Here is a 15565-nt window from a genome sequence, read left to right on the forward strand (position 1 = left end):
AGGACTGTGTGGTCATCTTAGTAGTCTTAAAATCCACGATGATCTCCTTGGTCTTTTTGGTGTTTAGGACCAGGTTGTTGTTGTTGCATCACGTTGTCAGGTTCTGAACCTCCTCCCCTGTATGCAGCTTAGTTGTCTGTAGTGAATGTAGTGTTTGAGTTGTGGATGGGTTGGCAGTTATTTGTTAACACTGCATCGAGGAGGGGGCTCAGCACACAGCCCTGTGACCTGCTCTGCCTCTGAGCCACAGCCACACATGGCTGTTTTCAGGCTTTAAAAAATCTAGCCTGGAGACTTTGGCCAATCACAGGTCATATCAGAGAGAGAGCGTTCCTATTGGCTGTGCTCCGGCTGGTGGGCGGTGCTTGGTAATTCCTCAACTGATCTCAACACAAACGTTCTCATTTTACAGTAAACAGTCCACTACAAGATGTTCCTGAAAACTTTTGAGGAGAGAAATAGGCATTACAGTGACAGAATATTGATTCATATTTGATCAGCGCTGCCTAGTTTGACCGTTTGATCGGACTTTGAAAGTGATTGACAGCTGGTCAGAGACGGCAGCTGGACGGCAGACTCCAGATCAGCTCTGATTGGTTGTTTTCCTTCGGTCTGTGAAATCTTTCCAGATGCCGTTAGGAGCACCGGAGGACACCGGAGGCACATGATTTTTTTTTCAGATTATCTGTCTCATGCGCTACTGTCAGGATATAGTGACTGTTTTATAAAAATAAATCATATTTGCTCCATTTCTACAGCTTTAATGTTTCACAAAATATGATCGGCAGAACTGATTTAAAAAATATCTTTAATTTTAGTCCACACAGATAAAAATCAGCAAACATCAGTTTACACTGAGGCAGTTTTAATTTCCATCTGTCACTTCCTGCGGGGCAGAGACGTGTCGATACAACAAAATTTCATCTGAACAAACAGAACCAACTTACGACATCTCGAATAGAGTTGAGGAAATGCTCTGCCGTATTGCAAAACATTCATTGTTAGATTGTAGCTTTACGTAAAAGTCTTTCGTAATGTAAATTTAATCTGTGAATAGATTATAATGGTTTTACAGGATGCTGACCACTGAGCTGATTTCCTGTAACAGTTAAGTTGTATCACATCACACTACCCGTGGTGGTTTCCACTGGTCACCACATTCCTGATCATCAAACCACAACGGTTTTGCTTAACGTCCTGAACAAAATGTCCGACATGATGTTACTTCTATTTCCCAGAACACTTGTCATTATTCACTGAAGGTTATTCAACTTACATTAGTGTACAAGAGACGTGTGGTAAACTTGTTATAGTACGAAATATAAGAGCTGAATCATTTACAGTGGGAGCTACAGAAGCAAGATGCAAAAATGGAAATTTATTTCAGCATTAGAAGTGCATTCAGACAACAGTTTGTACATTGTGTCATTCTAAAAATAAAACACCTACATATCTGTTAAGACCACACAACAACACAGCATTTAGCTTGATAGATTAGCATACTGTAAAAGTCAAAGTATACTTACAGTAGCACAGTCAATCGCATTTGAATTAACAGAGAGATACGGATGGCAAGGGGAAGGCTACTTTGTCCACTGACCATTGACCAAGTATTGGACTTAATGGACTCTAATGGCATTAGAGAGACATGATAGAAGCAATAGAAATCAATGGAACAGCATTAGGGCTGTACAGGTTTTCACACACAGGATACTAAAAAGTGCACACTTTTGAAAAGAGAAAAGAGGGTTCAAATAATCTCATTTGTATTATTAGTAAATATTGGCTGATTCTGCCTATTGATTAGGGCATCTCCATTAAAAATATTTTTCTATATTTACACAAAAAGGACGCATTGACTTTACAGCGCTGTATCACAAAGTATAGGTTATTGAACTGACTCTGTCACTGTGCTTTTTATCGCTTCCATCCATCCGGCTTACCACAAGCTGTCACAGCTGTGAACGGAAAGTTAATACTTGCAAAATATGTGCATTCTGAAAACGAAAAAGAGGAAGAGGAACAAGTTTTTGTCTTCTTTTTTTTCTTTGTTGGTCACTGAAGACAGGGCGGGAGGAGGGGAAGCTCTGTGGCAAAAATAGCAAGGCAGCGACAGCGATGCCAGGAAAGTAACATAATTATAAATGCGGTAGTGTGTGGTGAGTATTGGAGAGGAGGACTAAAGTATTAGGCATTAGCAGGTGACACTCAAACACAGTTTGGTTTGCTTTGTCTGGCTGTAAGACAAGAACATTTTGCAAATGGTTAAATTTATGGGATAGTTATTTTTGACAACACAGTGCATTTTAATTAGAAATGTAAGATCAAAGGTCAAAACTTGGTTATTGATCTTGACATTTTTCAGCGTTTCAGAGAGAGGGGACAGCAATGATAGTGCTGTTTACTGCCGAGGGATGACACTAGTTATGGTGCTACTGCATTGGCAGTATTTGTGATGATCAACAGCAGACGAAACTGAACAGAGGTCACAATACAATTTAAACCTGTCCATTTCTTCCTTACGTTTCTACAAGAAACTTTTCAATTATTGCACTCGTCTTCAGTTGTCTGTTGCGAAAATGGGCTGGTACGTGTTGCAAAATGTGTGACTTTCTCAGCCGGACTGCGTCTCAGTTCTCCACCGAATAAATACATGTACTGTATAAGCTGCTAAACAGAATGCTATTTATGCACATTAATATGTACCGTTAAATGTTTTATTCAAATGAAGACAGTCTAATGTCAGATATTTTTCTCCAAATACTAATTTTATTATTGTTATTTTGGATTTAATGACTTCATGGAAATGGAATTTGTGTTGTTTACCAATCAACATAATCAATAGAATATGATGTTGACATAAACCATGGGTCAATATTGGAATATTCCAGTTAGCCTATTCAGATTTATGTTGGCGGGACATGGACATATACCAGTTAGTGCGAACACTATATGGAGTAATACGTCACATTTTCCAGCTCATAAAATGACCATTTGAATATCTTGAAACTAAATAGAATACTAGAGTCCATGTAAAAGCACTCAGTGAGAAGTTGTAGAGGTTATATTACATAGTAATAGATCAAATGACTATACATGCAATATGAAATGAGTTGCTCATAATAATAAACTCTGTAGTTCCCCGAGCTCTGTAGAGAGTTTTTTAGCCTCTTTCAACTCATTGTTCTGCTTACAACTTGTTTCTGCTGCCTCCAAGTGGACAAAACAAAGTTAATGCAGGTTTAGGGCTATTTTTGAAAAGTTTTCTAAAACCCTGGGGTTGTAGCTTTTATTCACATCTTATATAAAAGACTTGTCTTGAGGCCAGTTAGGGCAGTCGTATTGATTGTTAGCCCTATCAACTTTATAAGGTACATTTAAGTGATGTGTTTACAACCGGCCAAAACAATCAGTTGATGCAGGTTGAAGTGAGATCACTAAGTCATGGTCTTTAGCAAGGGCTCTTCTCCTCGGTTCTCACTGTGATCTTGATCTTCCTCTCTTGCTGGACGTCTGTGAGGGGGAAAAAAAGGAAATTCTTCCAAACAGTTCCTTTTAGTGAGGGAGAAACAGTGGTTAGCAAAATTTGTGATTTTTTTTATGATGGTTACATTTGAATGTGTATAAATAAAGACTGAACACAAGAAAGTAGTTAAGACGGACAATATTTGAGAACACATCGGTTGAGCGGAAGTCAAAGAGTTGAGATCAAGTAATTATACCCTTCAAATTCATCTGATTTACACACAGGATTTAGGCTTATCAGTGGATAGATGGTTAAAGCTGAAGTAGGCGAGATTGGAGCAAATAAGATTAAAAAAAGTTATTTTTATAAAACGGTCGCTATATCGTGACAGTAGTGCATGAAACAGGTAACCTGAAAAAAATCAGGTTCTTCTGTGTCCTCCGGTGGTCTTAAAGGCATCTGCAAGATTTCACAGACCGGAGGAAAACAAGCAGTAAGAGCTGATCTGAGGTCTGCTGTCCATCTGCTGACCGGAGCACAGCCAATAGGAATACTCTCTCAATGAAATGACCTATGATTGGTCAAAGTCTCCCATCACGGGCTAGATTTTCTAAAGCCTGAAAACAGAATTTTTTTATTTTTGCCCGATGATGCCAAACACATTCTGCCTACTGCCACTTTAAGCCATCTGAAAAAAATGTACTTCTTTGCTTTCTTGACTTGCAAGTGTTCACATCATCAAGACGGTTGTATGACTACAGAATTGGTCGTGAGGTTTAATATACTGTGCATTCACAATATAACCTTATCCAATAGATTCATCCATATGATGTTTTCAGACACCTCCGTATCATTTAAGTGGATGACGTTCATATGATATTTAAGGGATGTTGAACTATCCCTTAAATATCAGACGTGTGTCCACAGAACCGGAAGTGAAATGCATATGGGGAAAAAAAAAGTTTCGATTCATAAAGCTTTAGAAATGTGACTGGACTTGAAGACCACACCCAAGAGGTAAAGAAAGCTGTAGGAAACAGGGAAGAAAGACACAGGACTTGAAATGTAAACTGATCCCTACGGTCTGTTTCTGAGTTCCTGTGTGTTTCAGTCTCCACAGATGCCCTCTTCCTCTTGCAGCCCGGGTTGCTCTCTTGTCCTGACACGCTCCCCTCCTCGTCGTGATCGGAGCTGCTTCCTGGCTCAGCTGCTGATGACGATGACTGTGATGAGGCAGAGCAAAAAGCACAAGGGCTCTTAATAGAAAGAAACCTTTGTTTCAAGTGAAAATAAACAGCTAATACTTTCACATAGGAATCATGATACTGAGTGAGCATCTCAACAGTATCTGCTTCGTTGGCTTGAATGACCTTACCTTGCCATTTGATGATAAGGATTCTTGCAGAGCAGAATTCAGAGTCTCCAGCACCACCACTGTTACAGACACATGACACCAGCAAGTATTACTCACCTGTGTACAGTACATATACGGATGAACACACACACAGACACGTATGAATCTAAGCTCCTCACCTGGACGTAGTGATATAGTGAGGACGGGCACCTTCTTCCCGTTGCTTTGGTCTGTATTTCCATTCACCTCCTCTTTCTGCTCTTGATCTTTGATTACCTGCTGGGATGACACCATCATACCATGAATCCTATTAGACCCGTCTTTACCATCACCCCTCATGACTTTTGATCTAATTGCAAAAAAAAATCACCTTGTGGTCACTGGTAGACTCTTCCTCTTGTTTGACTGGTGGGGTAGAGGTCCAGGAGCACGAGGGAGGGCCAACGGGAGAAGGTGACGATACTGGTCTGTGTGCAGACGGATTCGCCTTCACATCTTTATCAGGGCTTGTCTGTACTCTCTCTCCACCTTGAAAGGCTAAGGGCAAGTCATCTCTTGGCGTTTGGCTGGATTTGGGCTTTCCTCGATCCGATAGGTCCAGAGGCATCTCGTACGCCTCTCTAAGCCCTTCCCCAGAGACCCTCTCAGTATTGGGTGGCAGGATTTCCTTTTTCTCCTGATGTTGCTTAATTTGACTCTCCACGCACTCTGCCAGACTTCTCAACCTAAACACCACGGTTGGCTCTTTGGCAAGGGGCCCGCTCTGCTTGACCCAGGGAGACCCAAAAGCCTGCCTCCTAGGGCTGGCGTGTTGGCTCGTCGGGATCAGGTTGGGAAAGCGTGGCGGGTTTGATTTGGGTGAAGGTTGCACCGTCAGGCTTGACCCTGCAGCAGCAGCCGCAGCAACCCAGTCAGAGGATTCAGCTAAGGGCCAGGGGAGAGTAGCAGGGCCGCTCTTCATTGGTTGAGGACGGCAGGGGACGGGAGCATGGAGCACGTGTCTGCTGGGGTGCACTTCTCCGCCGGTTGAGGAAGAAGAGTTCTTAAGAAGGAGACCTTGAGGAAGGATGCAGGGTCGCTGGTCCAGTCCTTCAACACTCTGAGATCTATGTTATTAGAAACAGAGGGAGCGGTTATTAGGCAGTAATGCATTACTTAGTAACAGTAATATGATTATACCTTTTTACAGTAACAATTAGTGTAAGGGAATACATCTAGGAATATGATTTAAATCATTACTATGAGTGATTGAAGCTGACGTTTGATCATTCTTCTTTGGCTCCCAAAACAATTTTTTTTTTTTTTTTTTTAAATCTTTGTTTAAATTTGGGCACACCCTATCACTGATTCACCGTTCCATGCTCTCATATAATGGCATGGCAGCCTGTATTGCGTTTTCCTATGCCCCTCTGTCTCACCTCCTCTCGCCAACACGAGTTACACTATGTTCTGTCCTCCAGGAAAGAGGCTTGTATGACTCCTGTCAGAGTGGAGAAGGGCAGAAAGAAAAAGAAATGTAAACATATTTGTGGCTATTCATTATCGCATAAATTAAAGTAATAGTTTGACATTTTGGAAAGAACAACAACAAAAAAGATTCTTTCTTTCTGAGAGTGTTTGATGAGAAGGTTTGATTCCACTCATCTGTGTACGCTAAATATGAATATAGATATGCAGATGTAGAATGCATAAAGACCAGAAACAACAGACACAGCAAGCATTGCTCTGTCCAAAAGGAATTTAATTGTCTTTACACTTCTTGAGGATCAAACAAAAATGAAATATAACATGTTAATTAGTAAGCTCACAAGATGTGCTGGTTAGATGGATGTTTTTTTTAATTTTTATTTTGACCTTTGGACAGAGCCAGGCTCGCTCTTTCCTACTGTTTCCACTCTTTATGCTTTGCGAAGCTAACTGTCTCCTGGCTACAGCTTCATATTTTGTAGGGGCAGAGGTAGAGCGGGTTGTCCACCAATCGAAAGGTCGATGGTTCGATCCCCGACTCCTTCAGTCCACATGTCAAAGTAAGATACTGAACCCCAAATTGCTACCCAAAGCTGTGCCATCGGTGTGTGAATATGTGTGTGAATGCTGACATGTAGTGTAAGGCGCTTTGAGTGGTCAGAAGACTAGAAAGGCGCTATGTAAATGTAAGCCCATTTACCATTTACCATATTTAACGTAGGTATGAAGGTGCTAACTCTCAGCAAGAAAGCAAATATTAGTATTTTCAATATGTTTGCAACAGAGAAAATGTTAAAAACTGCGTTTAAATGTTTATGCTTATGAGAGTGAGCTGATTTAGAAACTTACAAAGTGACCTCTGTTCATCCCTCTCAGCTGTCTGTGATCACTTTCTGATTGAAACACAAACATGACCTTATGTAAGAATGAGAGCAGGATAATCAACAAGCAAACATGTACTTTATCCTCCTCCCAGCTCTTCCTCATCCTCACCTTCAGTTCTTTGGTCTGCCTCAGTTTTCACTGCAATATTGCCATCTGCTGGCTGGTTACAGGCCCTGATGGTTGCCGTAGAGACGAGGGCCATCGGTCCAGAAGGGGGTGAAAGGTCAGGGGAGCTGTTTGGTTTGGCCTCTGTGGTGGTGGTGCTGCTGCCGCTATTGGAGGAGTGGTCACTGTGACCTCTGCTATACACACACACACATACACTATTGCATTACAGTCGACATACAGCATTGCATTACAGTCGCTCTGTGAGAGTCTGCTTTCAGGCAGACCATAATCAACTCCTGGGAGTTGACAGAGAGATTCTTTTTGAATGGTAATTGTTGTGATATTGGTGATACGAGCAAAATGTGTTGATAAGCTGTGCAAAATTTTCCACAAAAACATAAATAGTGGTCACACGTTTGCCGCATTGACTACTATTGAGAAGTACTTTGAGTAATAACAGAATAAATGATTAAAATGAGATCAAAAAGTTGTTTAAAGCCTCCTCTAGATAGAAGATTGTTGACTCATACTCATAGAAATAGAGTGAGTAGAACCGACATTCAAATCGACGTAGCAGGATGGTCAAAGTATAACGACCATTTTTTAACATGGATGTATAAAGAGAAGTGGATATGCAGCGCTGGAGGCGGGGCCCTGTACATTGCTATGAAAGTTGCTCAGTAGCGCATGAAGCCAACTTGCGAGTAGCCTATAAAATTACCCGAATCTTCCAGCGATCTTCCTCATCCATTGGGCCCATGGAGCAAGCACATTTCCTTTAACCCCACCTCCCAACAACTCGATCTGAGGCTCATTCACATAAACGAAGGAAGGGAAATAACTCTGGATTCATCTGTTAGTGCGTTTTACAACTTTTAGGACCTAATAATTTAAATAAGGGCTATTACAGTGTTTGTACTGGGAAGTTGATTAACCTCAAAACATTATCTGCTGAAGTCTCTTTCCCATTGTAAGTCTATGGGAAAAAAGTCTTTTTGGGCCCAATGGCATCACGTGACGGACACAAAAGTTCTAATTCCACCGTTTGGCCACTACGAAAGTTGGCTTCAAAACCCGGGGCTCTTCCCGGGGGGCTTGATTTTCAACCATTGTAGCGGGCTAACTTCCGTATTTTAACTGGGTAAGAGGACTAGCGGACTAGTGACGTGTAAGGCTGGAGATATGCTTTCTACGTGTTCGTGTGTGCATGACGCTGTCTTGTGTATCCTGCATCCGTTTGGAGTGTTGGTTGTGCACGTCTGCAGAAATGAACGCAACACTTATGCGGGACAAACGCTTGGGTAGAAGCAAGTATATCTCCAGCAACAGCATCAGCGTCTAGTGTCCTTTTACACAGATGTCGATTTGGCTCTGTTACTGCTTAGCGGCTGAGTAACAATGTGTGTCACACTGACAACTGACAACAATCGGCATTTTTTTTTGAACTAGTCAAATGACCATAGCAAACAGTTTAATGTGCGTTCTACTTTCATTCTATTTCTATGCGTACACCGTATGCATACTCACTCAAGTGCTGCTCTGAAATTCCTGAGCTCATCTCGAAGTCTCTTGTTGTCCTTTTTCAGGTTGTTCATCTCTCCCGCTACAACACAGACCACAGGTCATGATCAGAGCACTGAACAACAATGTTGTCTTTAAAATGTATTTTTAGTGGAAAGAAAAAAAAAACATGGATAAAAGGCTGAAAGAAAGTTGTACCAAAGGCCAGATGGCAAAGAAGAGACAGGAAATGAATGGAAACAGTAAAAGCTTTAGTAGTGATGCAAGACTGATGTGACGAAATGTGACATAAGAGAGGGATGACGAATGGATGGAAGGTTGGATCACTGATTTTGAAAGAAGGACATAAACAGATTATACCCATTAGAGAGATGTGCTGGAGGCTCTGTATCTGTGAGGATTCAAACTCCTGCTGTCTTCTCTTGGCTACCTCCTGAGTTACTGTGCATCGGTCACACAGCCCCGCCCTCAGCCTACACAAGTTGCAGAAAACATCAGAAACACAATATTCAGGTACTAAATGCATCACCCAGTGAAGTTAAAATCAGTTAAATATTCACCATGACATTGAACTTGATCTTTTAGATAACACTAAGCTACGCTTTCTGTACTCCAACACAACAAACTCTGACAACTCCGGCACTCCTCTCTCCAAACTCTCACTCATGTCGCCACCGTCGTCTTCAGGCAACAAGTCACATGAAATGCTATAATTTCAAGTTCATTGTTGTACATATTATTACATTTTATATACTTTATTATAAGTATTTGTTTCCCAAATTATTTGTAAACCTTTAAGAAATTGTCTTATCTATAAACATTATTTGGATGGCTATTATAAAGTTGCAACTGATGATTATACCTTGTTAAATGGTTAATAAATACTTTGCAAATCATCTATATATACATTATTTAGATCAACACTTTGTCAATGGTTAATAATTGGTTGCTGGTCCATCTATCTATATTATGTTTATAGATGTTTTACAAAACATTTGGTAATCACTAACAAATACCTAATATAGTATATCAAATGTTATAACGCGTGCAACAATAAACTGACAATAAACAGTTTACTAATGTAGTTGTTTTTGTCTCTTATCAGCTGATCCAATATATTATTTATAAACAAATTATTTCATATTACACAAACTACTGATAAAATAACAGAAATTATAGTATTAAGCCCTACTAATAATTAGTAGACATTATTAATAATAATTTAATTGTTTGTTAACAATAAAATAACTATTAACTAGGTTTAATTAACTATCGATTTAACATGTTGATAGTTATTATAAAGGGGTACAAATGTTTAATATTCCAACTGGAACATTATATGGTTAAGGTGGTGTGTTTGTATAGAGTGTTAATATTTAAAGTGTTTTCAGTTTTCAATATTATAAAGATACACATTCTGAGTTTCCACAGTGAATAAAAGATACTAGCAGATAATGAGTTCGTAAGAAAATTTGAAGTTTTTGGACTTAAAACTACGCAATTTTTCAAAATTTCGTACCATTATTATTACTATAGATAACTCACAAAAAAGCTTAATTAGAAAACTATAGTTGAGTAATTATTTTATTATTTACACACATCACAATCATACTCCAGCACAGTAGAATCAATCCTATAATATGAAAAAAGGCCCTTAGACCCAAAAACATGGGGAAATATGGGGTCCAGGTTGAAAAATATATTAGTTTCCTTTTAAATTGCACCATTGCTTAATTGAATATACTCACTTCCTGTCACAGCCTCTCGGTCCAGTATGACCAGTACGTTTGAGGTGGCTGATGTTAGCACACTTTAAATAGGTATTGCTGTGTTACTGACATTATTGTGTTTGCTGACTATTCTCTACTTCTATACTGCTATATTTTACTGTTTAATTTACCATTATCCAATTGTGCCAAATTAAAAGTTTAAGTTCATTTTCACACACGTCTCAGTTCAATACACACACTCAGGGGTTTTGCAGCTACTAAGATCACTAGCTTATGGTACTGTATACTATATATATATACAACAACATCAGAACCTAACGTCAGTACCTGTTTTCCAGTGTCTTGATGTTCTCGGTGAGTAACCTCTGCTGTTCTTTCATCTGCTGGTTTTTGGTGAACAGTTCCTCCATTCGCTTTGTATCACTGTTTACATGCACACACAGACACACACGCACAAAACAAGAATTAGTGTACTGCACTGTTAGAACGTAATGTCGATCAGATAGCGTGTCAATCTTTCTCCGATCAGTGAGATACAGAATAATACGTCTTCTCAGGAACATTCATAATGAACAGGCTGAAGAATCAGACACATATGAGTTCTAATACTATATTTGATTTCCTTTTAGTTTCAAGACTGCTGCTGCTTTTCCATGTCCGCTACTATCAGCTTCTGCTATTACACTCCTCTTCTCCAGCAGGTGGAAGACGTAATCAGATCATTTATATGAGTAAAAGTATCAAGAACGCACTATAAAAAGTGTGACTGCATTCATAATAAAAAAATTAAAAAAATTGAAGTAAAATGACAGAAGTATTATCAACAAAATGTACTTCAAGTTCATGCTTAAAAGTGTGGGAGATGACCATGGACTTCAGGAGGAGCCCCTATACACCATGCTCAACAGCACTGTGTCTGCTATGGAAGCCTTCAGGTTTCTGGAATCCATAATCTGCTAGTACAGGACCTTAGTGGGAGTCCAACATGATCCAGTTCTACACTGCAATCATCCAGTCTGTTCTCTGCACACCCATCTCATTGTGGTTTGGATCAGCCACCAAACAGGACAGGAACAGATGACATAAGATGACATGATGCTGAGGCAGAAGTATTAGTCGATCGTATTTTAACCGACGGGTATTACAACCTAGTAGGCCTACATATTACTTGACCAACAGTTTGCACACGTTGACAAGAATCTGATCAAGCATTGAGCCAGATTAAGTAGAACAACGTTTAGATATCTACAGCATCTGAAATGGACTCAAAGACTTTCTTGACTTAACTCCCAGTTGAGGTTTAATGCCAAAAGTAATGCACTGTAGTTTGTGTTATATCCCACAAAATCAATTTGTGTGTAATTCATGTACAGTACTGTAGGTCGTAGGAGGTCTGGGTGGATGGGTGGGTCAAAAAATACTGGACTTTTGCTCGGGAGACTGGTGTTTGTGTCCCGTGTGAAACTAAAAGTAATGATGTTGATGTTTTTGTCACACAATTTACGAACTTAAGTAACGTCACTTCCAGAGTTATTTTAAGCCAAAACACAAATAAACCTAACTATTGCCCAAAACTAAGGAAGTTGTTTCCTTAGGAAATCAACACATGTTGAAGGATATTCGTAGAAAACACGTGTACACAATTTTTCCGTAAAATATCATATAAACTGTTGTATGAGAATACGTTGCCTGGTTGCAAGGCGGTAGGTTTCGGGTCTTAGGGTCCTCAACCCAGGAAATTTTGAGCATCAAATGCTTAATTTCCTGCTTTCTGGTGAATCTGTATGCACCACTCTATGGTCTAAATGTCTTTATTTATGTAAAGCAAAACAAACAATTCAGGCGCTAGGTGACAATTTTATATATAAAACTGTAATGTAATATGATGCAGTAATAAGGCTCTCAGGCATTCTCAAATAATTATTCTCCTGTAGATCAACTTTCCTCATTTAATGTTATCTCTGCTGAGTCAGTACACATTGTTGGCATGATTGACTCTTTCCTCGTCTTTTGTGTCTTTAGTTTGGGGAAGTAACCTTATAGGGGAAGTAATCGCTCTGCGGCACACATGCAGACCGGTGCCCGTCTCCTTCCACGTTGCGGCAAAGGGGCGCCGTACTGCGTGCACACTCGCGCTGCAGAGCCGGCCAAAAACGGCCACATCTCACGCAGGAGAAAACGCAATTTGACCCCAACAAACGTGATCACTTTAAACGGATTCCACTGTAATTGAATATTGGTGGGGGATGTGCCCATGCCCAAAACCCATTAAAATTACGGCCTTGTCCAGTTGTATCTAGAATCTAAAATAATCTCACTCCTTTACCAGTTTTTTTTTTTTTCAAGTGGAAATGAAACCAAGCATTTATGACTCGGTACCAGACTGAATGACTTGTTGCAACATGAGCTTCCTCACAAGCTAAACATGACATGGACAAACACGGCACGTATGCCTGCATGGTCCACAAAGACTTCAGGCCTGAGCACGGCTCCCACAGTGGCTGATCTAACTTGAATATCTTGTTAGCGTTGTCTAAACATGATCATGTAGAGACCTCAGGGAAGTGAAGAAGCCACTCACCAGCCCTTCTTGTTGGACAGCTCTTGGATTTTCCCCTGCCAGCCTGGAAGCCAAAAACACATCTGGTTATAATTCTTGCAAATGATATGAGCTGCATATGTGTCTCTCTCTGGCTGCTGTTTCCATTCTGAGTTCCACTTACCCTCCACTTCTCGCTCGTGGACCTCCCGCAGTTTGAGGAGTAGGCTGTTGAAGCACTCCATTGCAACGGTGATCTCCTTAGACCTTGAGTCTGACTGTACAACAACAGAGAGACAGAAAATGTTTGTCATATGTTTGATGGACTGAATGAAATTGTACTGAATGCTTTTAAAAAAGGAATTGGACATGACATTACAACCCTTCACACACCCTAAATCCAGCGCTTTTTACTAGGTATTAAAACTTCAAACTCCTAATAGAGTGGGAACATCGTAAATCAGTCAGAGTCATCAAGGACTTGGGCGTTACAGCCCGAGGACTGTGTTGCGTTGAGGACGTACAGTACCACACACTTCGCTGGTGCTGCTCTTTCATAAGCCGTCCCAGTTACACAAATGTTGTAGCAAATTTCGTTGTTATATCAAGGTTGATTGAAACTAGCTAGACTGGTCCTGCAAGGTCTGGGACTTAACTCTGCAGTTTGTGTGCCAAGTACACAGCTTTTCAACAGTTTGCGCATGTGCATGCATTTATGTGCATCACATGGTCTCAATTTAAAACTGTAATAAGGTAATTTGTTGATCGAAAGTCTCAATGCAAACCGATAGCTTTTTGTGTGTGTCACTTCTGCTTTCTGTTTCACTCACTCACACGATCACCAATAAGCACAAATAGATGCATTGAATACTATTTAGCATGTTGATCAGTGTGGATCAGGCTCTCTCGACATGTCGGGATATGTCAGACAAGTGGCTGTTCAGATCACCTCAGCAGAGCAAGAAAAGACCTGTCTGCCTTTATGTGCCTACCCTGCAGTCTTTAGATCATTATTCACACACACACACACAAATGCACGCACCCACGCACGCATAAGTTGTCACTGTCTAATTATTGTTGCTGTGTAGTTATTGTATTTCCAGTAAATTCATCCTTAAAGGTGCAATGTGTAACATGTAGCCACATGCTCTAAACAAATAGGGGGCAGCATTTTACCTCTACTACTGGGTCCATACATTCATATTTTACAGTCATCAGTTATAACATTTTAAAAAGCCAACTACTAACTAACAGCTGGGCAAGAATACGCAAAATTCAACCAAACTGCTGAAACTCTGAGAGCCGGACAAATAACACAGCTATCTTATAATCTTCACGTGCGGCGTCGGCCTGTAGTTTACGTGTTTACGCCATCTGTGTGTTCACTGTGACACTAACCGGGGGCTCTACGGTCCGCGGAAATCCAAAGTGGCAGAACTGAGAAAATGACCTGTACATTCGTCTCGTCCTTCCCGCGGTCAGGAGACCACCTTTCCGAGAGGACAGCGGTCGGGTCTCGGCAGCTCCGGAGAGAGACTGACGCCCAGTCAGCGACCGCAGCAACTTCAGCCAACACAAATCCCGGCATCGGGAGTCCCAGCGGGCTGCATGAGTCTAACTTGTGTAACTACAGCAACGGAAAGTTTCCTGGTCCTTCTCCCAAAAGATGCTGAACACTCTGGCGAAGCAGCCTCCAGGCGGCGGGTCGGACGAGGCGAGGGTGAGAGTCTTTTTCTCATTTCTGCCACTTTGGATTTAATCCAATAAACAAACTATCAAAACGTACACGGACCATGGATGAATTATATGACAAGCTCCTCGGGGCAGCTCTACTTCTTGGTCCTGTCATGTTGGACTGAGGGTTGGACAGTAACTCTCTATCACCGCACGAGGAACAAGTGGTATTACAAGACAGGACGGGCCGGCGGTAGTTGGTTAGCGTGCTAATTTCACGAGCTACTGTATGTCTGCAACACAATACATAGTACGTCTTTGACACTGTAACCTCTTCACATTCTCTTGATAATCATTTTTGGGATGTTTTAAACTAAAAATGCTGGCCGGATCTTACACATTGCACCTTTAAAACTCTATACTATACTGCCACTACTGTATGACACTTCTCCCACTATTAACTGAAGCATGACTGCGATGTGGAAATATGCAGTCATGATGCTACACAGCTATAGAGAGATATACTGTAGATAACAACCTGGCTGCCTATCTCACTGTAAGCCTTTCTCAAACACCTCCCATCCGCTTTGTTGAGCTTTGTTGTTTGATCGAAACCAAACTTGACTTGTGAGAGGAAGTTTTGGTCTTCAGACTTCATACCACTGCTGTGGGCTGTGTGGCTGATGCTGTTTCTAAACAAATGTCATTGGAAGCTAATTGCCGGAGCTGCTTTGCTTTCAAAAATCCCATGGCTTCTCTTTGTCTGCTTCTCTGACTAATAATGTCACTGGAATGACCAGGAGTGACACTGAGTAAACATG

The 15565-nt window shown here is 40.8% G+C and overlaps 1 protein-coding gene across 1 annotated transcript in view; it reads right to left on the minus strand.

The window, feature by feature from the left end:
* Nucleotides 1-797: 797 nt before the first annotated feature.
* The window catches only part of rbbp8l (retinoblastoma binding protein 8-like), a 48364-nt gene continuing 33596 nt past the window's right edge, over nt 798-15565 (minus strand). Inside the window, exons 4-16 of the mRNA XM_037774088.1 lie at nt 13255-13348; nt 13113-13155; nt 10859-10954; nt 9162-9274; nt 8808-8883; nt 7281-7474; nt 7137-7180; nt 6239-6300; nt 5191-5926; nt 5000-5096; nt 4842-4900; nt 4548-4689; nt 798-3513 (exon numbers count right to left, since the gene is read on the minus strand). Of these exons, the coding sequence (XP_037630016.1) occupies nt 3452-3513; nt 4548-4689; nt 4842-4900; nt 5000-5096; nt 5191-5926; nt 6239-6300; nt 7137-7180; nt 7281-7474; nt 8808-8883; nt 9162-9274; nt 10859-10954; nt 13113-13155; nt 13255-13348 (1818 nt within the window). The 3' untranslated portion in view covers nt 798-3451. The remainder of the gene's footprint in view (nt 3514-4547; nt 4690-4841; nt 4901-4999; nt 5097-5190; nt 5927-6238; nt 6301-7136; nt 7181-7280; nt 7475-8807; nt 8884-9161; nt 9275-10858; nt 10955-13112; nt 13156-13254; nt 13349-15565) is intronic.

This window comes from Sebastes umbrosus, chromosome 6 (assembly GCF_015220745.1).
Source record: "Sebastes umbrosus isolate fSebUmb1 chromosome 6, fSebUmb1.pri, whole genome shotgun sequence".
NCBI lineage: Eukaryota > Metazoa > Chordata > Actinopteri > Perciformes > Sebastidae > Sebastes > Sebastes umbrosus.